The sequence below is a fragment of the Necator americanus genome, chromosome III (assembly GCF_031761385.1).
Source record: "Necator americanus strain Aroian chromosome III, whole genome shotgun sequence".
Taxonomy (NCBI): Eukaryota; Metazoa; Nematoda; class Chromadorea; order Rhabditida; family Ancylostomatidae; genus Necator; species Necator americanus.
In genome coordinates this window covers 8,404,473-8,429,999 of record NC_087373.1, presented here as the reverse complement: position 1 = coordinate 8,429,999, position 25,527 = coordinate 8,404,473, and the positions used below count along the sequence as shown (strand labels likewise).

Genomic DNA, 25,527 nt, shown 5'->3' with positions numbered 1-25,527 from the left:
TCAGTCAGATGTAGTAGGGTCAAACGACATTAAGCATAGTGCAGTTGCGTAGGCGTATGCGCTCGAAGCGGCACGGTGGAGCGCAGCGGTTACGGTTGTGGCGAAACCCTTGCTAGTACCACCCATCGCCGCAGTTCGCGGTGGTCCCATCTCGATTCCAGCCACTGTCTCCATCGCGTCGCTACGACCGCATCCGCCTACGCAACTGCACCAGGCTTCATGTCGTTTTGACCAAACTACACTCAGACGACTCGTCTTCATTGAACGTGCGGGCCCTAGCATCCGGGGAAAAGGTATTTGGGTGGAGGGAGGGAGCACTCACTGGCGAGCTTATTTCTGGACGCTCTATCTTACTTTTTTTCTCTTAGTAACTTCAGCTTATAAGTCATAGATCTTCTAAGACTAATGCCTAGATCTTAGGGCCTCGACTGATTTAGTTATTTACTTAGGGAAATAAGGCCTCACTGAGTGCCCCCACCCCACTACAATTTACACTAGAATCCTTTCTAATCGTTCCGTCCTTACGCCATTGGCATCCATGGTATCCTCAAGTTTCGTGAGTTACGTTAACAAGGTCCTTGAACCATCACGAGATCAAGGTGAACTTTCAGCTGATCCATCCTAATATCGAACACATCACCCCATCTCGTCGGCTTTTTTTTTTCCGCGACAATATACATTTTGATATGTCATCATCTTCTACAACAAATTTTGGAACTAATGTTTCCTTTTGTTTCCTTTTCCTCAGAACTCAACCGCTTGTTTCTGTGCTATAAGAGAGACCATTTTTTTGCCGACGGTTTCACCCTCAAGTAATTCGGCGTCCATTATGACTGCTCTTACGGAAGTGTGTTTGAGAAAAGTAACAGTATTTTGCTTCTTTTATTTGAGGATCTTCCGGAAAGTGAGGAACAAGGCAAATCCAACCAATAAAAATGAAGTAACGAAAGTACAAAACAATACATGGGTGTTTCAATACATGAATGACATTTTGATGAAAATGCTTTACAGGGCATTTAAGAAAAGTAAACCAATCATTCGCCAAAGAGACCATAATTATTGTTCCATCATTGTTTGTGTTACGTCTGGGAGTTGCTCAACGTCAACAGTTTTCTCAGCTTCGTCGAGAACATCGTTCAAAGATTGCAACTTCTTAATGAACGCTGTTGAACGTGCATCAAATAATTCTTCAGCAGCACGATACTGAAAGAAACTATAGATAATTACGGTCAGCAGAACATGAAGAATTTGGTGTGGGTTCGTCAGCGCAAAATACCCAAACTTCCATGATGAAGCAGGATACATGTATGCAGCAGAGCGATTTTAAGAAATCTAGGTTGGCTATCAAACAGACAGAAAACGTCCGGATTTTGGTGGTTGTGTTGAAAGAAGGGGCGACGGGAACACTACCATTTCAACGCTTCGTTCGTGAAAATTGGTCAAATATTCGATAGTTTTGACTTCCCAATCAGCTAATAAGAAAATAAGTGAAACATCCAGATCCCAACTGACCACTACAGTTGAACACCATGTTGATGCAACACTGCCCTCTTCATTATCTACAAGGAAAAAAGTACTGTGTTCAAAAATATGTGTTACAGTTTATCTACAATCGAGATAAATGGTTAAAAGTGAGCCATTTTTTAGGATTTGAGGAGGGATTTTACTTGGCTCGAATGAAGCAGGTTTACATCAATGACCCGTCAAGAGGGGGATGGGGGCCAATTAAAAACGAATTTTAAAAAAAAAGTTTCAACACATAAATGGACAAAACAGAAGAGAAATTTTAAGGGGATGTTATAGAAGTGAAACTGCATGACGGCAAGTTCGAAGACATTTGTCACCTCAGCAACAGGAGAACTCATCCACTTTCGTATATGCAGATCTATGTATGAGTGGTGAAAATAAATAAGAAAAAAAAACTAAGCAGCGACGAGATAACACTTACAAAATTCCATTTGCAAAACCAAGAAACTTTCCAAAACAAACATATAGGCTAAATATACCAAAGGTATCGCTCTTTTTCACATAATAAAGTATCCTGAATGTTGTTATCATAGTAATCCGATTTTTTTTTGACAAACAAAGATCGAGTTTTTTACCAAAGTTTTCATCTATGAATGAAACGGAAGAATCAAACATGATAGAAACTCACCTTTTCAATTAAATCGGAAAATCTACGCATGAGTTCTAAACACTGTATGCGAGCATTCTTCGTCTCATCAATCCTTTCTCTCCCCAACCGCTGCATTTCGTTTTTTATGTGAAGCACTTCACCTCTGACTGATGGATCACTCTCTTTCAGAGCTTTCACCGCACTAAATGAGTTAAACTTGAATAATCTGGATGATAGAAGAAAGACTAAATTTGAACGAAAAACACTTGCTTGAGTGAGAAAGAAACGAGGAATCAGAAAAGTATTTAACTCACTCGATCAACTCCTCTTTTTTCGTCTTCAGATGTTCTAATCGTGAACTGTAAAGTTCTCGTGAACGCTCGTGCTTTCTAATTTCCTCTTCACTCAAAATTGTAAGCTTCTGGAATGTAACAAAACTCATTAAATCCGAAAAATGTTGGAAAAACTAAGTAACGGGGGCAAGTAAGATAATACTCAATATTTTGTATTGTTCATAGTGTACTCGGCGACTATTCTATCTCATCTGAGCACGAAATAACACCATCCACCGAACTCACAGACCATAACATCCGCAGGGAAATGTGAAGACATAAATCGACGCTTGTATATTTGACAAAATAAAGCATACATCAGAATCATCAGCAGTCTGTTGTCGCCGCCTGATTGCTTCTTCTAGGAGGGCCTTTGCTTGTGAAAGATTATGCTCCAGTAGACTGATTTGAACCTAGAAATTCATTTAGGCTAGTCTTCATAAGCTAAGTCTGTTAACAATTAAGTACCTGGATATCGCCGATCTTTTCCAGCATTTTGAAATTGCCATCAAGCGCTTTTGCAGTATTTTCAATTGTCTTCATACAATCAATATTCTCAGAAATTCGGTCTCTAAAAGTGATCGATTCATTTTATTCACTTCATGTCTTGATATAAACAACCTTTCTGCTTTGCAGTCAGCTTGCAGGCGTTTGATCTGCTCCCTTTGAGAATCCGCCTCGTGACGAACTCTATCAGGAGAGCTTACGATCCCCTTTGCCAAATGTTCGATTTCATTTTGAAGCGATTTGATTTCAACGAGCAAATTTGCCTGAGACCAAATCAAATCTATTTGGCATGGAACACTAGAAAAAACCTTATTACCTTCTGCTCTTTTTCCCCTTTTAAAGAGGCCAAAATTGCGTCTCTTTTCTGTTCATTTGCTTCGGCTTCTTTAATTAATCCCGTTAAAATCGTGTTTTTCGAATTATACTCGGCAAGGAGCTGAATGTGGGAAGTATTGATTTTATTATTAACATAGGAAGGGAGCACGATAATTGTAAAATCAAGAAAATCACCTCATTTTCTTTTCTTCTTCTAGTATCTTGTTCACCTCGAAGCGTTCTTTTTCGTAGCTCAGCAAGGCGAATCTGAACAATACTAACCCGGATGGTAGTAAAACGATGAGTACACTGGTCGAATTGAGCGCATCATCAAAACTTTGGACATTGCGAAAAAAAATCACCTGTTCTTGACCATCTTCAATGGCTTTTCGAGCTTCATCATATTCGCTGCTCGTCTTCTCAAACACTTGTGATGCAACCTTAAAAATGAAGAGAATTCGACAAAAAGTAGTTTAATAATCCACATGTGAGGCTTATAAAACGCAACTATAATACACCGTATAATCCAGAACATGACGAGACCAATAACTAATCGAAACAGGAAAAAAACTAAGTTTAGTCTTAGCGTTAATGGCTCATTCGGAAGTCATAAAATTTCATCGCTGGGATTTTGAATGATTCAGATGTCAAACTGCAGTGGTCTGTTCCTATACCTAGGTGGAATACACTATTATGCATGCATATTTCCTAGTAATTAAAATTTTTCATGTACACTTTCTCCTATTAACCTACCAATAGTCACAAAACGCACACCTTATAGTAGTTTGTGAAGGCCGCCACCACAGAGAGCAATTTTCGCGTTCGCTTAGGCTGAGGATTTACGAGATCGCACATGGTGAAATCAGCATCAGCATCTCCGAAGTCCACGATAAAACAGCGCCTTCAAATAATCATGACAGCGTTAATATTTCCTAAGAATTGACATAATAACTACATAATGCAATATGATAATGTAATAATAAGTATAATAATATAATGCAAATATAATAGTGAAAACTCCAACAACGTTTAGAAAACTGATTTCAAACATACATTGTGGTGAACAATAAAAGTAGAGGTGTGCTCTTCTGATGTATTTCGGCAGTTTCCGGATTAAGTTCACACTCGAACGGCAATTCAGCAAGCGATCTTTCAGGAACATCAAGAATTTGAGTGCAGAATGCATGGTAGATTGTTTGTACACGATCCGGCTGAAAAATGTAAACTATTAAATGAGGATCCACAAATTATTAGATTGGTTTTATATAAAACAATAGATGACAGAGCAAGCACATGTTACAGAAAGAAAAACAAGCAATTTAAATGAGCGGGTTTGCAAAAGAAAAGGAACTAGCTCATTCTTTGTGCTTAAAGTCTCCACTGGTCTTTTTCAAATCCCTGAACAAGAATGCGGCATCAGTTCTAGACAGCTTCAATGCACAAGTAACTCCAAAATTCCAATTGTTTGGAGAACTTGACCAAGTCCAAAACAACACAATGTTTGTAATGTGCGTGCATATTATTGCAAAAATTATTATTATTACAAAAATACGTCATTATGAAAAAGACGGACACCTGGTTCTCAATCTTTCCACCACTCAGTAACTCCGCACATTTCAGGAGATTCAGGAGAATAATCTGTACAGCATGAGGACCGCCACTAATTCCGTTTCTTTTCTATTTTATTATCAAAAGTCCCTATGTAGATACAAAAAAAGTAGTGGAAAATAAACATACTGTTGGATTAGCAATATCTTCCACGGTCACCCCCACTTGAAGGCATGACAACGCTTCAACGATGGAGCGTGTTTCAAGTACACGGGAAGTCATGTCTGGATACAAACGTCGTACATGAATACTTCTAAAATAATTTGAGATCGGTTAAGTACAGGTTGAATGCGGTTCAAGCGCGTATTTTTTCAAATTATAGTGTGTAGGGTGCGCCACACCACTCACATCTCATTTTTCGGCGTTTGCATTCTACGGTTTTTGTTGTGTGCTTCGTGGTCGCCTGTATTTGGGGCGGAAGCTGGGGAGTATGGAATGGAGAGGGGTGAAGTGATGGAAGGTAAATGTCTCATATCCGGCCTTGAGGCAATAGGGAATGTTCTCTTCGTAATCAGGACAGTGCAGAGGATTGCATTGTTATTCTTTACCATCTTTATTTATCTTGAATTTGAAGGAGTTTGGCAAGGAGTAACTTACTGCTTTCACTTTCTTTGAACAATAAGACTCATGCTTAAGTTAGCCATTACATTTCCATAGTTTGGAAAATAGATTTTTCCAATCTAATGGACGGTGACGTATTTTATGTGCAACTCATTAAGGCATCGTGCAAACTTTTCGTCATTTCTTATCGAAAAAAGCAGTCATCCATTTCGAAATCCATGTGGGATGTGCGGGATTTATTTATCTACATTTTAGAAGCAGATGAAGACAAGATAAAGGTTCAAGGTATTAATTTACTATTGCAGCAAACGAAAATGGTAGTGGGATATTTCGCCCATTTCCGACACTAGGTCCACCACCTCTATGTAGGTGGTACGCTATATGGATTCGATGGGATTCAGCAGAATACTGTTCAACGGACTGCTATTTATTTGGTTAGCCTTAATTCGCCTTGCTCGCCTTTTTTTCGAATCAATAATGCTCTTGCTTCGTTCCTTTGTTTACTATTTGAGTTTAGGATTAAGTCGTGAGTATTTTTTCTTCGAATTAAAAATGTAAATAAGGTCAAGATTTGTTGTGTATATCATTCGGTAGAGGATTTACCACTGTACAAGCAAAATGTATTTACATTTTTGGATCTTACTGATTCTTTTTTCAATGCTTTCAATGCGGAGCTTTTTCGACACATTTTGTTTTTTTTCCATTTGTTGGGATGATAAAGTGGCTGAAGCTAACTGTGAGATTCACGTTGTGGATGATGGAATGGTCAAGGATGGAGAGCATATCCCTCTACTCCCTCCCAATCCTACCTAACTCCATCTAACTCCATCTCTTCACATAGATAGGGCAAAAAAAACTTAGATTCTAGCCCCATATCCAAATTGTTTTGCACAAGCACCGTGACGCATTACGTTCTTGCGTCTTTACGTTCTTTACCCTCTCTCCTCATAGAAATCCCGCCTATTTCTTTTTTTTATGTTTCACACTTTTGTTAACGAATCATCCGAACCGAATTATTTGGTATCATAAAATCTGCAGGTGTAGAGAGGGACACTCAATGCGAAGTAAATATTTATCAGATATTGTCTCCCGTTTTAGGATGGGAACAAGAACTCAACTCAAACTCCACGATAAACAAGATAAGAAATTAAAAAGAGGCCACTGAAACGAGCAAATTTGAGGAACTCGGGCAGGCAAATGTTGAAATACAACAAAAATAGATCTGATCAATATATAGAGGAAAAGAAAAAAAAAGGCTGATGATGAGCTTATTAAGTGGAATGCCACTAATATTACATAACCATCGTTATGTTAACCTTTAACGATTGAGCATTGCAATGGGAATCCTCATAGTTCTGTGATCTGAGAGGAAAGCACTGTACAACAGTAATAGAAACAAAAAGAAAACACAATGCACATAAAAAATCACCTTTTCGGACACTAACGACAAGAAGAGGCACCATAATTGGCTTGTACAGGATTAGCGTAAACGCCTCAAACAAAGCAAAAGCTCTAGATATGTCATAAGAATGGCTCATAACAAAGATGTACAACAAAATGTCACTAAGCAATATTAAATGCATTGAAAAGCTCCAAGATGTGAGTATTCAATACCGGCCGGTGTAGGAGTATCGCTGAAAAAATTAAATTAAGTTTCCTTTCATTTTAGTCAGTGTGAGGGGAGGATAGTAAGAGCTGACTTGTAGTGCAAGTGCATAAGCGGCTGCACTCAAGGATAAGGCGGTGGGACCCTCGCTCAGGTTCGCGATCGTATTGAATCTGGCAAGGGTCTGGCCCCAATCACAACCGTTTGAACAATTGCTGTACGAGTCGTTTTGACCCGACTATAAAATCTGTAACATTCCCTTCCGAGATTTGGAGCATTTCTTAAACCCCGGTAGTGAAAAGTCCGCAGAAGAAGTACACCTTTGGTGTGTACCACCTTACTCTCTATGTTAAAAAAATGTGCTTTAAAAGCGGAAGAATGGCAAATATTATTCGTAATGTCAAGAATCAACAAAAATCTACATGAAAACATATAGGAGGGTCAAACCACGGTGCAGTTGCGTAAGCGGCTGCGCTCGAAGCGGTGCAGCGGAGCGCAGTGGTTAGAATCTAGGGGGACCCTTGCTGACGCCATTCCTCGCTGTAGTTCGCGATGATCCTACTCCGACTCCAATGGCTGTCTCAACTGCGCCGCTTCGAGCGCAGCCGCTTACGTAAACCCACCGTGCTTCATATCGTTTTCACCCGACTATACGTCATCATCACAGCAAAACAATAAATACGGACGGTAGGCATGTGCTCAAGCTGAGGAGCGTGATATATGACATAACATTTTCTTATTTGACTGACACTTCCTCTTCCATCTGTCTACCCTAATCGAAGACGCATCACGCTCAACCTTTTGGGCACATTCGACGAAGACTATACGTATGTAACGACATCAAACTTACCGAAGGAGTGTACCCGTTGTATTGGGGTGAATGCTGACGATTTGACGAAGGATTTGAGTTAGGCGAGTTATTCAAATTCCAGTAAGACCCATATAATGACATACGACCAGACTGAAACGTCCCTTTGTTAGCACACAAACTCAAGTGATTATTGTTAGTTCTTTTTTAAAGTTTACTTGAAATAAACAGAGAATAACGAATAAGAAAATAACGTAGAGATGAAAATTTTAGTGAGAACCGAAATAAAAACACGAACAACAGAGAGGATAACTTCTGACAAGAAGATGAGCAACATTAACAAGTCAATTAATCTTTAGTACAACACTTTAACATCCGGTTTGTTGATTAAGACATACTTCTTCTGTTAGTATTACCAAAATACCGCTAGGTGTATCGTTGAATATATCATTTAATGACCCTGCAATATGAGGGAAAACAGAAGTATCCAAATAGTGAGTTTTTAGAATTGTAGAAACGAAACGAAATTGAACGAAAAGGAATATATTGACACCGGAAAAGCATCTGGCACAGAATTACCAGGAAGGGAAGGTTAAGTAAGCCACCTAAGCTGTCTTAAAAAGCTGAAAAAAAGACAGATTTCCCGCACATACAATGCACATGAGCGTCCGAAGCGAATGTCGAAAGCTTGATGAACCAAGTCAAGAGTCAGGTACGAAGTCATCAGATTGATAGAAACGAAATAAGATCAACTTCTAAACTCCATTTGTGACACAGCGTCTGGAAAAGCACTATCCTCGGAAATTCGAACAAAATCGCAGAGGAGGTGGTGGAGCGAGTGATTATCATCACCAATGTGGCAATGAACATCGATTCTTTCGAATAAATGACGATCCAATCGGATGTCAGGCATTCGTGGTGTGAGTCAATACCGGTTTTGACAATTTCTGTCATTTACGGCCCTACAGCAAGCTACGAAGAATAGGATGTCGAGATTTTCTATACGGACTTTACGGGAAAGATCACTCCTTTTGCAAGACCACTGTCGGCAGCCTTAATGCCCAAGTTGTTCGTAGATGAACGCCTGAAGAACTTCACATTGGTTCCTTTGATTACTTAAGTTGGAATACACAGGGCAGAGGGTTTCTGGGTTTATCATTTCGACTAATACCGTCCGTGGAAACTCGACAGTTCCGAAAGCCCTCTTCTAAACGAAGGGGGTTGAACGTGAAACTAAGTTCAACTTTCGTCTGCTGTCTAAGAAAGATTTCTTTTCGTGTAAAAGGAAGACTGCAGGATGTATGCTGTCGGTTTGCCAAACACCTTCATGATTGCATGAGGGATGCTGAGAGTTTTAAGACCATCGAGACACACCTATTCCAGCAACCTCGAGCTGGTACCTCGGCTATGAAGCACATTAACCCCAGCTTCAACCATAGGCTTAGGTCTGAGTTCGGAAAGCTTAGCAGCAGAGAGGTGATGAGAGAAAACGTCAAGAAGGATAGAGCAACAGTATCGGCTAAATCTGTAGCGATGGGCAAGAACACCTTCTACAGCCGCAAGACATTGTCTATCATGAGACGATGATGACCTTTATTTGGAACCCGGGTGGAACAATCACTGACTGCGTCGAGAAGACTATAGAGAAGGTCGTCCAGGATTTCTACTTCAATCTCCTCAACAGTCGCGCACACTTACTTCTCCATCATCTGGAGAAAAACCTTCAAAAAGCAGGATACATCTCAAGCAGAAGGAAAACAGCAGCAGCATACATTTCGAGTGATGTTAAGAATCTCCTTTCTATCAGTCTACAAGAAAAGATTGGAAGTTCTAGCTTAAGCCATATTTACAAGTAAATTTAGCGACAAACGTTTGACATTCCACGTTAGTGACTGGTTTTCACGAGATAAGATAGGTGGTGAGGTTTCTCTCAAGAAATCCTTTGAAGTGAAAGACGATGGTCTTTATACTCTTTCAGCAAGTAGAAACCACTGGGTTAATGGCAAAGCATGCGATAAAAACATGTTGAAGATCGAGGAGATCGATAGAGAGGTCGAAGGGACAGATGAAAGAAGGAGAAATTTCTGTATTATTAGGTTTTAATCTACCACGCGGTCCTAACAAGTATACAAAAAAGAAAGTGTTGTAAAGTGTAAAAGTAGTAGACCTGGCTATAGGCGTTCATTTCATTACTTAATCTCGCAGCCTTTTCCATATGATCCTCGTAAGAACCTTCTACGTGCTTCCCGTTCCGTTTTAAAGCATATGCGGTCGGTTGCACCGAATACACAGGTCCATATGGTCGCAACTGTGCCGATGAAGATCTGGATATTGTTATATTCAAAGACAAGCTGAAGTAATCATAAAAATTATACCAAGAAACCGTGAAACCACACAAACGGTCCAATAACTCACCTCCGCCGACAGCATACAAACAAAGCGATCGCGATGAGTAGCATAATCCAAACCACAACAATAACACTTGGAATTATAATAGCCATTTCTGAAGTTGGAAATAGTTGGGATACTGGATAGGTATAATATCCAGAAGTACTGTGATCCAAACACTCACTACTTGCAGCTGCTTCTCGGTCTTCTTCAGGTTCGACTGTTGTCGTCGTTCCAGCTGTGACAATATTCGGACGTCGTTGAGTAACCCTCGTTGTCTGAAATCTCTACCTTTCATTCAGATTACATGAGAGTATTCCATACCATTTAACCACAATTAGACAATAACAGTTTAATAGTTAAAATATTTGTTACGTACAGCAAATGATTTTGGGCGTTATTTTTTAAGAACTTACTAGCAATACGGTAGGAAAAGTTACGTTCTAGGCATAAAGGAATACCGCACAGCCTAATCTCACTAGGTTTATCTATCAGGTTTTTTTTCACACGGCGGTAGAGACAAAGACTGGAGGCGATCGCATCTGTTTGATAACTTTCGTAAATATCCTCCGAAAAATTCAGGATCCTTTGAGCGTAAAAGTTCAACTTTCCTTGAATCTCGGAGCAACGACAGGAAGTATTCGATTGACAATGTCAAGCAATACAACAACGTTAGCCGTAATAAAGACACTTAACAATCTTGCCTATCAATCCAAGATCCTTTCTTTCGTAGAGTAAACCATTACATAATCTCTTTTTTCTGCATATATTTCGCTTCAACTTGTTTAAAGGCATCACTCCACGAATCTGAGGTTGTGCGGATTTCCGGTACAGTATTCGTATACGGCATAGTAGATTATGGGGAGGAGAGTGATTCCGTCCATTTCTTCCTAATTGCCGAAAAAAACGACCCGGAAGATACGGCTTCGGGCATTCTGGCGCCCTTTTTTCCACAAGGAGTTCGACTGGAGCGCGTTAGCCTTGTGCGGCGCCGCATCTTCCGGGCCGTTTTTTACTGGAATTAGGATGATCTACTAATAATACATAATGACGAGGAAAAAATCCTTATAAATATTCTAGACCAAACTTACCATAATGTTTTGACGTTGGGAAAAACTAATGGTACAAATTACGAACGTTATTTTTTAGACCTACATATTTACTGTTCTAACGACCATTTGTACACTAAACAATACAACAAGACAGACTTATTCAATTTTACTGTCTCTAGATTCTGCCATGGGAATTATTTTATTTCTAAAATTACTCTTAAAAGCGATATCATATATACTGAGACTCTACGGATAGCTAGGAGCCGTAGTTTTTATTCAGATTTTATAGGCAGACTATAGATCATGCTCAAGCTTCTGAGTAGTTTAATATATGACAAGAACATTATTATTCAGGCTATTTTTAAATGCTTTATTAGTAACAAAAATATCATTTATAGGTATCCTAAATAATATAGAATACGTAGTTTTAAAACATTTACTAATACGCTTGCATCCAGTCTGTTTCTATGATCCCCTTGACCTAACACTTACTCATATTTTGATCATTTTTTGGCGCCTTAGCTGGCTATAAATAGCAGGCTCTATATCAATTCCACATTATGTTCACTCTTCCTTACTGAAGAGCCTCGGGAGTGAATAGCACTTATTATTCCTACCTATTCTCTAATTCCTATTCTATATTCTGCTCCTTCCGTCGAAGGGTAGAGGCGAAACGGAAGTAAGTACTATATTCTAAGTTACTTCCCTAATATTCAGCTATATACTAATCTACTTTCTATTATTCTACTGAATTAGACTACTATTACTGGAATCAGAAAGAAATGGACGGAATCGCCCTCCTCCCATAATCTACTATCCCTTATAAGAATACTCCAGTTGAAATCTGCACCACATCAGATTCGTGGGGTGATGGCTTTGAAAGTTGGATCATTCCCACTGTAGATAAGTGAATGCATCTTCAGAAATCCTTGCGAAAGAGGTACTTTACTATCTTGTCACATCATGTCACATCATCATCATCTTGTCACACTCTTTAAGGAAGATTCTAGAAGACACTTGATCTTGTACTACTCGTATGTTTGAAGTACATATCTCATGCTGCTGCTATTTGTTTCTTAATAGATTCTTACGATAGTAGAGGTAAGTTTTTTTCCTGCAAAAGGATAAGAAACCTATGTTTTGCTCAGTTAGTTTGGTGAAAACATGAAACTCAAAGGGAAGGCATGCTTTTAAAGAATTCCCGTATATTGATTGCTTTTTTCTTCTAGTTTTAGTTTGACAGATTCCCAAATAGTGGAATCGTTCTCCTTGGAGTAATGCTTCAAATTTCAATGATTACCGCTTTCGTCGTAGTGAAAACGAAGATCTGCGCTCCTTTTGTTGACGGTGTCGTAAGATGTCTTTCAGGAACTTCAGGAACTTCTTCAGTGGTATGCACTTCAGGTACCTAAACAGTAAAATTTACCTCCACATTGACTCGTTCTTTATGAGGATTTTTATTCTTTCCATTGTTAATCTTGAAAGTCTGGTAAACATAAAACAAAGAACTCAACGAACAACCTACTTTTGTCATAGTGTCTGTTTTCTCCAGATTCTGCACTCCAGTGTGTTCTTTCGTGAGAGTTGGCATCATTTCGGGTTCGATTCGAACTTCGAACAAATCTTCCTCTTTCAGAGGTTCACCTGTTCCAAAGGTTTCTTCCACCGATGGAGTTTTTTGTTTCATGGTTGTCTGAGGTTGAGCTTTCACAGGTGCTACTGTGACAAGCGTTTCCTCTGCATCTGATAGCTTGAATGTAGGGAATGTTGCTTCCGTAGTTGTCAAAGCTCGAGTAGTGATAGTGGATGACTCCTGAAACATTATTTATACGAATTAGGCCATTTTCTGATGTAAAATGCGCTTAATGATTAGCGTGTTAAAAGTACCTGAACGGTAAAATCTGGAAGTTGTTTGGGTTTCGAAGTGAAGACCTCTGGAATGACTGTGACAAACGGTGGGAAGGTAATTTCGAAAACATCCGGTTCGAGTTCTTCAAAATCGTTATCGCCAAGAGAAACAATCGGACTGAAAAAAAGGAGTGAAATGTGGTACTTGCAAATCGATTCGGTGGTCGAATCTACGTTGGTACTCCAGTGGTATAAAATGTATCACTTCTATTACCAGCTTGACTTGTACCGCTGAGTATTTTACAAGTGGAACAGTTGAGGGGAGCCTATCACGGTTTTGGCGTGGTTGCGCGACCACAACGAAAATCTAGAGTGCGGGTTGTGGTAGGTTGGTTGCCGAAAACGTAGCTCGCGTAGCTCCGCTCACTTTCCCATAAAAGTCCCATAAAACGGCGTGGGAACGGCGTTTGTCCCTACGAGGTACGTTAGAACACGTCCTTTTATACACATTCCGGTTCCCTCAGCAGCTTACTCATTGGTTTTACTTGGATAAAGTGGTGAAGAAGCATAATTGATCTTCCACTTCTCGCACGTTGATGCGGCGCGTGCCCAAGAGTGGCGCGGTGGGACTGAAATCGTAGGAAAGAGCGGAGTTTTCCATGATTAGGAGCGGAATCGCTTTGGTTTCCGTAAACCCTAACTCAAAGCTTTCGTTATGGTTTTCGCATCGCGACAAAAGCGTGTTACACTGCCTTTTAATTCGAAATTGTTCGAGTCAAATAGAAAACTCTAGTAGTGGTTGTTTTATTCGTTAATGTATGAAACTTTTTTATTGGCCTGACGTTTCGACAAACTCGTCTTTTTCAAAGGCCAGTTTCACCGACTAGCGGGGTTGGTAAACCACCGCGTTCTTAAAGATTATCTCACCAAGGCGAATCTTTAAGGACGTTTTTTGATGGCGAAGTTTTTCAACGACGTTTCAATTCTTCTATAGAATCCTTTTTGAAAAATCTCTATGCGTTCTTACAAATCCCAAGGGTCAGAGCGGTGTTGTGGAATTTCATATCTTTTCGCATGTTATCCGGAACTAGGCTTCCGGATTGTGCCTAATCTTGACATATTAACTTGAAGAAGAACATGCACATTTCGAAGGGATTGATGAGAGGGACGTACACCTTTTATACTTTATATTTCTATATCTATGTATATCGTGAAAACGCTTATAAAAAAACCTTGATAAGATAAGTAAAAGAACGTTGATTTGAGGGGGAAGATTATTACAGCGAAGCCAGCTTACCGGTGTGGAGTACTCTCATATCTTGGACGTGGACGAGTTGTTTTCGGTGGTGTTGTTCGTTCTGGGAAGATCGGAGCTGTGGTGACGGAGATCTTAAGGCATACATACATAGAAACCACTAATCAGTCATTTATTTCACGAATTCAACTTATTCCTACCTCCAGTTGCGTATTTCCGATAGTGTTATGAGTTCTAATTGTTTCAAGTTGAGGTTGAATAGTACGAGGTGCTCCAACAGGAACACCTACCACTGATACGCCTTCAACATGAGGATCAGCGTCATGTGAAACGACGGGAGGACGAATTTCTGAATTTCCCATAGTTTAGTCTGGAACTTCCCAGCGAATTCACGTGATTCTTACTCTGAGGAGGCCGTGATGTCAAGATTCTGTCGGTAGGACGAGTTTTCTTCTGACAGTACGGTGGTTGTTGTCCCGCCAATGGACATGGTTGAATTGATGGTTCATCTGGAAAAATATTCGCCTGAGTATTTGAATTCGACCTCTGAATTCTCCCATCAGCTACTCACCGACTCTGAACAACCATACGCCTGGTTGTCCAACGTTGCTCAGCTGAGTGAGTTGTTCAATTCCTTGAGTTCCCGATCCTGGAAGAGTGACTGAGGAAGAGATATCGTTGGTCATGATTCCAGCCTAGAAATAGAATGTTGGATTGATGTTGGGATAAATTTTCACAACCTAAATGTTCCGACCTCAGCTCCTTCTCCCCATTGCATATCCTTGTAAAGTAATTCCGCAAATGTCATCTTTTCTTTTTTAGCGTTCGTTCCACTGATGAGCAATGTTTGGAAGGTGTTGCCTCTCTGAAAATAGAAAAAAAATCCAGTTCTGGAACCAAATGTTTGATTAAATTACAAAAAAACAAACAAACAAAATTTATCAAAGTGATAATTGTTTGTTTATTGACTGCGTTATTCTTTGGCTGATGATTTTGAACTCATCCAAGATGCGTCGTACGGTTAAAAAGTTACCTGTCCGAGAGTGTTGAATTTCTAATAGAAATAGAATGTTTATTTTGATTTTATAATCAACATTCATCGGGGCGAAAAATTCCTAACGTAGAAAACTGGCTTTTTTGTAATTGTAAAATTCCAGAAAAATTTCTAAGGGAATTCTTTCCCTCAAAAGGACGCACAAGTGCCAATCACTTCTTCATCGTACGACTAAAACAATTTATAAATGGTGTGAGATGTTTAAATATATTGGAAAAAAAGACATTTTTATCAGCGTCTATTTTTTATATCATAGTACTGTATTATTATTTATCATTGATTTATTGATTTTTCCGAATTAGGAAACCAAACGCTTGTAAGTTCATACAGCAAAGCATTCACCGTTCGTTGTTATTTATTTAGTGCATTTTGCAGAGATACAAAACTTCTTTTCAAATTCAATTAAAGAAACCAAATACTGAAACATCACCATGCCGAGGTTTATTCAAAGCCTTAAATGGGGATTCTTTTCAAAATGGGGGAAAGTAATGGCGTAACACGGGGCTAATTTTGAACTAAACTTTTCTTATTTACCTGAGTTTTTCCATCGGTGACATTCATGTAAGTCACTATGAGAACACTCTTTGCTTGGAACGATGGCTCATCATATTTCTCCTGGATATTACGTGTTACACGAGTGAGTGTCTCCGAATCTGAATTTATAAAATGATTATATCTAGAACAAATAAAGAAAGAGGAAGGAAAGAACACGTTCAATGGAGGGTGTGTAGGTCTTCTTACTAAAGTTCATTCATTACAAAAAAAAAACTATAAATGCTGCGTATTTCATATTTTCTAGAAGAAAACAATAAACAACAGGTCATGAAATGCAAACCATACGGGAAGAAGACCGTTTTGGCGATTTATATATTTCACTCGTTCACTAACTCAACTATTTATTTGCTTTCATTGTGATATTGAAATTGAGTGTATTTACGTTTGTAAAGTGAAACATTTTGTTTCCAGTGCAAAAAAAAAAGCAGAATTGAATCTATCAAATAATCAAAGATATAGAAATTGGATTTACGAAGTAGGAAAGAGTAGATCAAAGCGAAGCAGAGATGAGTGATCTTGGTTGTTTTTTTTTTATTTCCGCGTTCCCACTTCAAATAATGTCAACCAGGGATTTTTCTAACAAGTATCCTGAGGGGAACTAATTTCTTAAAAACTGCCTCAAGGGCAAAAAACACCCGTTCTAAAAATAAACGACTATTTAAAGCTATTAATTAGGCTTTGGTTAATCGATCGGTTAAACAAGATCCATGTATAATTTACAGCTATTACTCAATGTATGCTTTCCAATGATTTTCTATCTTTCCTACATTTTCAATGAAATTTGTGTACAGAAAGGTTCTTGGGACCCGAATCAGAGTTATAGAAACGAAAAATCCCACTAACCAGTAACTTCAGCTACGGTCACATGTCCTCCTCGACTAGTGTCGATTGGTGCAAAAAATGGTGCAACTCCAATCATTTTCATTTCTTCCAGCTTTTCACCGCTTGTTTTCGAGACATCTGTCAACGAGAGCAGACCGGATGCTGTGATCTGCAATATATGTGACTTGACCTATCATCGAGAAAAAAAGAGGTGCTGCACTAAAATATAAAACAGGAAATTAAGTGAGGAGTAGAATCGGTTCTAAAGCAAAGAAATTGTCGCGTAGTGATCGCGCCTACACAGGCAAAGGCGTATAGTCGGCGCAGAGAATGTATTCAACCGGGTGACCGCGACGCGTTTGCTTCGACGTCCTCTTTTTCGGTTTTTTTCTGCTTTGTACGGATACTACTCTAATTTACCCTGATCTAATTGAAAGTGCATCATGCTCATTCGGTTGAAGACATTTGCCGCTGACTATAAATGTCATAGATAAAATACCAATAACGTAAAGAAAATTTTTGTCCTAATTTCGTGTCGTATTAATGTGTCGCAATTTTCTCTACGCATGAAGGTTATCTAGCAATTTTTACGTGCAGTAGATTCAGTTCAGTTTGGTGTGAAAAACTTAGCAACGGCCATAGATCACCTACCGTAATCTTGTCGTACGAACTTCCAAACAGTTTCATTGGCGACTTTAACTGCCACAAAACCTGAAAAATTGTGGATTCCTTAAGCAAACTCCAGTCTTATTTAGTTAAATACTAATAGAATTCCCATATTACGCACCTTGGACGCCTTACTCTTCGGTAATGGCTGATGTCCATCGGACGGGAAGAGGAACGAGGCGACACATTCCGTTACTCCGTCACCTATAAGGTTACTACTTAAATTTTGCACACTCTACACTACCTAAACATAATAGAATGATGGTTTGAGATTTGTTCTGTCACCTGAGAAGCCTTCTCCACATTGGCAGAAGTAGCGCCCTGGAGTGTTTGTGCACACGGCGTTCTTATGACACACCTGCTCGCGGCATTCGTCAATGTCTGGAACACCATGTAAGAGGATCGAATTGCTCTAATGGATATAATTGAAGGAATTTGTGGAAAAAAAAACTCCACTTCGAATAGTGTCAGGAAAAAGGGAATTTATCACAGGAAAGCCAACAACTCCAAAGCTTTCGAAGGGGATACAAAATGTTTTTAGTGACTCAGGGGGAAAATATCTGTTCGCTCCAGTTCGGTTACGATTTACCGTTAGAACACGAGTCATTAGCAAAATTCGGAAAAATGTGGTTTGGAGCAATGTTAGTATAATACTTTCCGCTTTCCAGCTGGATTTTACGATTTTTTTCTATCATTGCAGGTGGTTTTTAAATTTTCCGGCCCCTAATATTTCAGTTTTTTCCACTCAACTGAGCTCTGATCGCTTTGCTAAGAAATTTGCTGCTAGAAAAAATCTAGGAAGGATTAATCCCCAAACTTTAGATATTAGGTTGATGCATACTCAATTTTTTTTGAGATTTTTTTCTAAATCTCGAGCACAGGAGAAAAAAGTTAAGCGTTACGTAACATGATATTTGAAAGAGTATTCCTTTCTCTACAAAATAGTAGTTCTGGTTTTTATGCTGATTTAATTTTTGTTAGTTTTTAGATCAATATTTAAACCACTTCATTGTTTCGTTAACATAATGCTATATTCTGTCAGCCTATTGACTACTATAAAATGACAACGGTTCTCTGGGGAAATGCGAATGTTATCCTTCTTTTCCTTTGCAAAAAAAAAAGTTTATTAGCTCCTATTTTGCTACAGTCTACAGTAAAACTTCTACAATCTGCAAGTAAAACTATGTCTTGAAGAAAACGTGGACGAAAAAGAGGGCCTAGGAAGCCACGCTGCTCACCATGACAATTTTTGTATCCATCACCGCTGAATCCGGACAAGCACTGACATCTCTGCAACGGTTCACCGCAGCGATCGTAGTCAGTGAAGGAGATGGCGTTTGGTGCACATTGAGCTGATGCCCTCGCATGACAATTTTCCTTCTCTGTAAAATACAATTGAAGAAAAGCAGATCTGATTCAGATTAGGTTCAGAGAAAAGACGACGTAAAACCGTTAGCAGACAGTCCTTTCCACTTACTTGTTTGACAATTCCCTCCCAACCAACATTCTGCACATCCTCTGGGACATTCTCCAGTGAGCGGATGGCAGGTCCCATCACCGCAATGACAGCACGATGCGCAATCCGCACCCCATTCACCGGCAGTGCACTCTTTAAAAAATCATTTTAAAAATACTGATCTCTGTCAATTTAAGGGGCAGCAAGTTTTTTTTTTGAGATCTGTATCAATTTGTCAAATTCTTTTAACAATTAATTAATGTCAACAATAATTCCTAGAACTAGTTTAAGTTTTTTTTTCTTTTTATACGAGTATCAAAATTTCTAATTCCACATGGGTCATAGTTGCCACCAAACGCGTTCAACCCGTTGGCGCCGCGTGTCCGCAACGACAGACACACGCTGCTTCCCCTCTAATACAGCACCGATGGATGGTAGCTGCAGCATCGATCGGTGGTGCATCAGCGAGAAAAGCAGTAGTTAGTCAGTATTTCCTCAGAGCACCCTTGCGCACGTTTCCCGCGGACGCGTCGCGTCAATCCGGTTGAACGCGCGTGGCAGCGACTGTAACTCCTAGACGTGGCGCAATTTTTCATTCTAAAGGCTTTATCATCAGTAATATGTTGAGTTAATCATGTCAAAAGGCTAGAACCTTCATCACAAGTGTCTCCTTTGATTCCCTGTTTGCAACGAACAACTCTGGTTTCTCCCAGTTCAAACATCCATTCGCCAGGAATCCCAGTGTTACCGTACTCTTCCAGATACATAATGTTTCCGGTGCCAGATGTCGGTAGAGCGTAGTGCTCGGAACCATCGCCACGATTGAACCCAGCCTGAAAATGGGACAAAATCTTCTTATTTTGGATTTTCTCATCTGATAATATTGATGTGAGAATTCCTCAAAGAACCCAGAAAAAAGTTCTGTTCCACACATGATTGCATTTGGCGTAATTTTTTTTTTCGAAGAATACACGGCTGGAAGATCGTGAGGAACCAATTTGTTCATTCCTCTCGCACTCAATGTCAGGGACACATTACTCAACAATAATGGTAAGGTAATTGTTGTTAGTTCTCCTCGAGCTGTAGTTTTGAGGTCATCCACAGTCGTTTTTTTTTTGAAAGCATGGGAGAAAAAGAAGGCCACAAGTGTAAATCATCGTGTGTAAGTAGTATAGCTTTTTCCAAAGCTAATAGTAAAAAAAAACTACAGTAACAACGTCTACTCAATGAACTTGATCCTTATTTTGATCAGGATTTTCTCCTCAAAAAAGATAAACTTATTTCTAACAAAAAAAAAGAGTAAAATTCCCTCTGTTTTCGTAAGCGCGTAAGCAATTTTTGCACATTCGCCAGTCGTTTACGCCCCGATCGGTATCCACTTGAGTTCGGCAAAACTCGGACGCAACCCTATGAAAACAGGAAGAGTGCGGGCGTCGAGGCCGCTACGACCGTCAAAAGACGACGATACGCTCATATACTTGTTTCGCTAAACGAAAGCATCTTCTACGTAGTCGATGAGGAGGAGGTGGTGGTGGTGGTCGGGGTGGAGGCGAAATCCTTTTAGACGGACCGCAATTCCAGAGCGTCGAGGCCGGTTTGCATTCCTACATTAACATACGTACGTACGTATGTACATGCTGTTGCGGAAGCCATATTATATGTCGGTTCTTTCAGCTGAGAAACCATGCGAAAGGAAAACTCCTCGGTTACGAGCTGGATTGCGCAGATAGCGGCAGAATGAAAAGGAATCCGCTCACCTCCGCTCCCTGGGTCCATCCAATATTGCTGTAGATAAAGTTCGCATACGTTCCATTGTCAGTAATAAACAGAGCTGCTTGAAAAGTGTTGGTATTCTGTAAAAATGGAAATAAACTGTAGAACAGTAAAAATAATAATAAATAGCAACAAAATTATAAAAAAATTATTAAGTTTACTTTAAAAAATTATAAAAAATAACGGCAGTTAATAGAAGAAAAATAACAGAAAAGAGCCGCTTGCAACAACTAATTGATTTTATTCAATGTCTGTGTTTTATACTTCTTTATGTAGTTTTTTGTAATGTAATGTGTTTTTTCGTTTCCTTTCTTCCTTTTTCTTGTTTTCTTTTTTTTCTATATGTTTTTTTTTTCGCAACCATAGAGCTCAGATCAATTTCTATCACTAGACAGAGTAAATTCTACAGTTTTTTTTCTGCAAAATGAAATCAGCATCATAGGAGAAAAAAATACCAAACATGAGTTCTCGATATGGTCGTCGTCAAAAATTAAAATAAGACATAAACGTGAGAACTGTTTCATTTTATGGATCCTAGTGTAATTCCATATTTTCCGACAGGCCTAGTGATTGAGAAAAAAGGAAATCCATGAAATTCTTGGGAAACTTTTTTTTTTAAGCTGAAAAATCATAGAGTGGGAGATGTCCATTTCTACTTCAGCAATTCATTGGTTCTCTTTCTATAGAGCACTGTCGAGGATCGTTACAGGGAAATAGCGCTAGATATTCTTCTTATTTCTTCAGGATTATATATTCTCTTATCTTGTCGGGACCACTATCTCAAGCCGAGAAAGTCAATTCCATTTCATGTACGCCTCAGGGCCTAAATGACTCTCATTTCCCCCTTGAACTATCGTGACTAGACCTAAGCCTCTCTTCTCTTCGACGTATACGCTGTTGGCGTTATTCCTGTGTTATCCGGAAAAATAAAAAAAAGAGTAATAGTAGAAGATGTGCGCTTAAAATGCATAAATAATAGCAGTAAGTTCTGTTAAACCCAAACTTTTAAGTTTGTTACGGTAAGAAGATTTTTTATAAGCTTAATAATTAATTACTTAAATCCCATTACCTCTTCCGGAAGTGCCGTTGTACCTTCCAACGGTTGCATTTTTTCCCAAGTAACAATCACCGCCGATTTCACATGTACCGATCGATCGTATTGATAGCGTATTTCGCTTTGGCCGCGTTCCAATACTCGACCTTCTAAAAATTATGGAATTTCTTTTGCGGCTACAACGAATATAATCAATTAACATACTTGTAACTTCTCTATAATAAACATGACCGCCTTTTCGTAGATCGTTTCGATTCCAGAATGGGGCGATCAACCGCGCTCCATTCGGGAATAATCCAGCCTTATACGTCCGTGCATTTGCTTCAAAACCAATAGCACCGTTTGAAAGCACCTAAAGATGATGAAATTTTATTTTATTTCATTTTTTTTTGCAAAATTTAAAATCAATACGAAATCCTCACATAGACAGTGTTATAGTCTTCGCCGTAATAGTTTAGTGGATTTGTCAATTGGACCTTTTTCCCAACATCTAACGCTTGTGGCACTTCATTGTCCTCTGCATCTTTACCGTATTCGAATAATCGTGAAGAAAATAACGGAGCAGTAACCTGAAATTGGGGAAAAATACGATCTTGGGTCCCAAAAATATTTCTAAGGTGAGCTTATCAAAGTTGATTAGGTCAGCTAGAATGATGTAGAAGATGATAATGAAAATTTGTCAGATGAACAAACAAACAACAACTAACAAACAACAACTTACAATCAACAAACGAATAAAAATTTTTGACAACAGATTAAAATAAAGGAAAAACTAAGAGTGAAAGTAAGAAGATTGAAACAGTACAAAGGCGGAATAATTGAAACATTTGCAAAAATACTGACTTCTTTTGATGGTAAAGTTCGTCTTATCAAAATTTTATATCACTCAAAAATTTTCCTGTGATTCTTCCCCGTGCTCTTTCTTATTAGATATTTTTCCCTATAATCGCTTTCTATTGTTTTTCAGATTTGAAAAAAACAACTAGTTTTTTTTAGGAAAATCTGTTAGGATTTGGATGTTTGTTCCATCAATCATATTCTCGGAAATCCGCTACGTGGATACATACCTGAGATTTTTCGGATCTCTACACTGAGATAAGCTCTGGAAACATTAGATCGCTATCTGACAGCATTCTGGACACATCAACACATCCGCCCGAGAACTTTCACTAATAAGATTTAGGGCAAATAAGTGAAACATTATCACAAAATAACAATCTGCTAAGATTTAAATCTACAGTAATTAATTTATCGTGATTTCGGTGTTTTCCTCCTACCTCCTGCCGTGTCCTTTACAGTACACGGCAATTAGTTCTTTTTTTCTGTATTTACCCAAGGTGATTGTAAATCTAATGGATAAGACGAAAAAAAAACGTGTCTGGTCGGCATTTTCAAAAGACAACGATGTTGGGGACATGTCGCCGGCGATATTTGATTTCCACCTGTTGTTCGCTGGATTTGAAGGTCTCCGGGCAGCGAAAAGATGTGGATGTAACATTTTAAGAAGAAAATTCTCACAATTTTTTATGACTCAATCCAATTATTTTGCAAACTCTGCAAATATTAAAAATATGGTATATCATATAAAATAAGCGGATTGATCAATGCCAGAAGACTTTATCCTTTATGCTTTATATCATATAGAATATTAAATTTCAAATATATGGTGATGCTAAAGAAATTTAATGGAACGTGGAATCTAATGGAAATTTAATGGAACGAATCTAACCGTGGACTTTTTTTGTATTAATTGTTCTTCTTCGAAAAACAAACAAACAAAACAGAATAAACTTTTTGCAATAACTCCCCATGGATTTTTTTCGGATAAACTGTTCCTATTCCTGAACTGAAGGACTAAACCTACAAACTGATTCGTGGTAAACATGAACGGAACAAAGAACACATAGCGACGGCTACCCAGAACTACAGCGATTTTAGGTGTATGCATAGATATAATTTATTTAAAACAATATAACATTTTCGTCTTATTCTTTTATTCATAACCTATATTTTTTTGGGAAGGCCACTTTCAGCCAAGTTCTAGGAACACTAGAATTGAAGAGATTGTGGTATCCTGTAGAGAACTATCTTATGCAAAATAAGTTCTGTAAAAAAAAAATCACTATGCTGATACGCGCATATTTAGCCAATTAAATCAACAAATAATAATTTTACATCCACGTTCTTATATAATAAAATAGTCGAGATGTGAAAAAGTGCAAAATTCGAAAAAAAAAAGAACTGAAAGATGCTTAAGTTATGAAAAAGGACAAAAACCAATCTAGATATCCGGGAACGTTTTACATTGAACCTGACTATTTTTTCTTTAGAAAATATAAAACTATCGGAGGAAGGTGCGAAGTAGGCGAATAATCTGATTAGGTTGACATTCTTAGAATCGATTTTTCTTTTTTTTTAATTCGAAGCACGTCGTCCGCTCATGTTTCGAGTAACATCGTCATACAATACTTGGACAAAATGCATTTGCTTTTTCTCTTGAAAAAAGAAAGAAAAACTGCTTCCATCTTGTAATCACGCTTTACATTTTGGTAAAATATGTTACATATATACAAAGAACCAAAGGCCTCGATATTCAAACACATATAAAGCCGAATCGAGTTAAAGGTCACGAAAAAACAATTCCTGTTTGCTACGCAGTGCTCAGCAAAAACTTTCCAATATTTGCTTTGATATCTCAAAAAAAGATTCTATTCGGAATGTTTGAATTTTTGAGGAGAAAAGTAAATGTTTAGCTTGGTCGAGTAATGGGATTTTTTTAAAGGAACGGAAGGGGGAAGGGGGTGTAGAGAAATGATTCATTGAAAAATTTGAAAGCTTTCATATGGACGCAAAAACTTTCCGATTCGACTTCTGTCGTCTAAATATTTGAATCAAAAGTAAATATTTTCTTGAAATTATTTCTGATTTTTAAAGTCTTTTTAGATTCTAATTTTTTTTATTTTTATTTATCATTTATAAAGGATAAGCGTAGGATTTTAGGAAGTGAGTACGCATATCATCCTCTTTGAATCCATTCTCCTTTTCTTTTTCTTTTTTTTTGTGCGCGCTAGTGGCAGGGGTCAGCAAAACAACCAGATGATAATGACCGTTGATCACTTTCGCCGCGAGCAAATATCATAATGATTTTGAAGTCGGAAAGGTTAAAATCACTTGGAAAAAATTGTTTAAAAAATAATACATCTTCCATGGAAGGACATTTTTCGAAAAGGGAAACAAAAACAATTGATCGGAAATTTTCCCTAAACACTTCAACAATTCTTTTTCGAAACACTTCAACAATTACTTACTTGTATACTAATCTCTTTCGGTTGTAATTGCCTACGATCTCGTCCGCTACGTTTAATCTCACGATCGTTCTCGATTTCAGCTTCGATCCTCAATCGAGCTGCGATTCGTTCCGGATCGACTCGCATCGCCGTAATCAGAGGAAGGAACGCCAACAACGGCGTCCACATCCTGTAATAGTGATCTAATGATATAGGAGCGATGTCCGCAAATACACAAACAGCTGGAGCGTTGCTAGAGGCGGAAAAAACACTGCATAGGAAGGTAGAGAAAGAAGAAATGGATAATAATGTGAAAAGAAAAGCGGAAAGGAAAGCAAGGAAGAAAAAGAAAAGAGTAAGAAAAAGAGACGAAACTAGATCATTGTGGATTTTTTGATCTCCTTCTAGAATTTAGGATTTATCTCTCCTAGAACCAACAGTGTCGTATTTGAAGAATAATTTGA

The 25,527-nt window shown here is 38.5% G+C and overlaps 4 protein-coding genes across 10 annotated transcripts; 1 reads left to right on the top strand and 3 right to left on the bottom strand.

Annotated features, from left to right (window-relative positions):
• Positions 1-282, bottom strand: RB195_008973 (uncharacterized protein; the record flags this gene model as incomplete). 2 transcript variants are annotated; one of them, XM_064195749.1, is made up of 1 exon in its annotated part: positions 1-282. In XM_064195749.1, one exon carries the CDS (start codon positions 280-282, stop codon positions 1-3), a length of 282 nt encoding a protein of 93 aa, XP_064046893.1. The 2 variants fall into 2 exon arrangements, with proteins under 2 accessions (XP_064046893.1, XP_064046894.1); XM_064195748.1 differs by having other exon boundaries at positions 1-261.
• A 774-nt stretch (positions 283-1,056) lies between these two features.
• On the bottom strand, positions 1,057-5,351 carry RB195_008972 (uncharacterized protein; the record flags this gene model as incomplete). Of its 2 annotated transcripts, XM_064195746.1 has the most annotated exons (13): positions 1,057-1,203; positions 2,156-2,318; positions 2,431-2,537; positions 2,766-2,861; positions 2,917-3,019; positions 3,070-3,218; positions 3,272-3,391; positions 3,466-3,537; positions 3,633-3,710; positions 4,045-4,171; positions 4,324-4,481; positions 5,008-5,131; positions 5,227-5,351. In XM_064195746.1, the coding sequence occupies 13 exons, from the start codon at positions 5,349-5,351 to the stop codon at positions 1,057-1,059; spliced, it is 1,569 nt and encodes a 522-aa protein (XP_064046891.1). The 2 variants fall into 2 exon arrangements, with proteins under 2 accessions (XP_064046891.1, XP_064046892.1); XM_064195747.1 differs by lacking the exon at positions 5,227-5,351 and having other exon boundaries at positions 5,008-5,100.
• Positions 5,352-5,657: 306 nt separating this feature from the next.
• RB195_008971 (uncharacterized protein) lies at positions 5,658-5,969 on the top strand (the record flags this gene model as incomplete). The annotated part of the gene is made up of 2 exons (XM_064195745.1): positions 5,658-5,724; positions 5,809-5,969. The coding sequence occupies 2 exons, from the start codon at positions 5,658-5,660 to the stop codon at positions 5,967-5,969; spliced, it is 228 nt and encodes a 75-aa protein (XP_064046890.1).
• Positions 5,970-7,046: 1,077 nt separating this feature from the next.
• RB195_008970 (uncharacterized protein) lies at positions 7,047-25,252 on the bottom strand (the record flags this gene model as incomplete). 5 transcript variants are annotated; one of them, XM_064195743.1, is made up of 22 exons in its annotated part: positions 12,576-12,701; positions 12,819-13,106; positions 13,181-13,319; positions 14,439-14,530; positions 14,597-14,745; positions 14,801-14,905; positions 14,968-15,091; positions 15,151-15,261; positions 15,985-16,103; positions 16,849-16,996; positions 17,479-17,538; positions 17,615-17,697; positions 17,779-17,874; positions 18,732-18,875; positions 18,971-19,102; positions 19,602-19,782; positions 20,428-20,553; positions 20,707-20,802; positions 21,792-21,925; positions 21,981-22,128; positions 22,199-22,345; positions 25,085-25,252. In XM_064195743.1, the coding sequence occupies 22 exons, from the start codon at positions 25,250-25,252 to the stop codon at positions 12,576-12,578; spliced, it is 2,916 nt and encodes a 971-aa protein (XP_064046885.1). The 5 variants fall into 5 exon arrangements, with proteins under 5 accessions (XP_064046888.1, XP_064046889.1, XP_064046885.1 ...); XM_064195742.1 differs by lacking the exons at positions 17,615-17,697; positions 17,779-17,874; positions 18,732-18,875; ... (6 more) ...; positions 22,199-22,345; positions 25,085-25,252 and adding exons at positions 7,047-7,073; positions 7,896-8,006; positions 10,021-10,177; positions 10,269-10,356; positions 10,426-10,519 and having other exon boundaries at positions 12,594-12,701; positions 17,479-17,514; XM_064195744.1 differs by lacking the exons at positions 12,576-12,701; positions 12,819-13,106; positions 13,181-13,319; ... (17 more) ...; positions 22,199-22,345; positions 25,085-25,252 and adding exons at positions 7,047-7,073; positions 7,896-8,006; positions 10,021-10,177; ... (1 more) ...; positions 10,426-10,519; positions 10,566-10,568.
• Between the last annotated feature and the right edge of the window lie 275 nt (positions 25,253-25,527).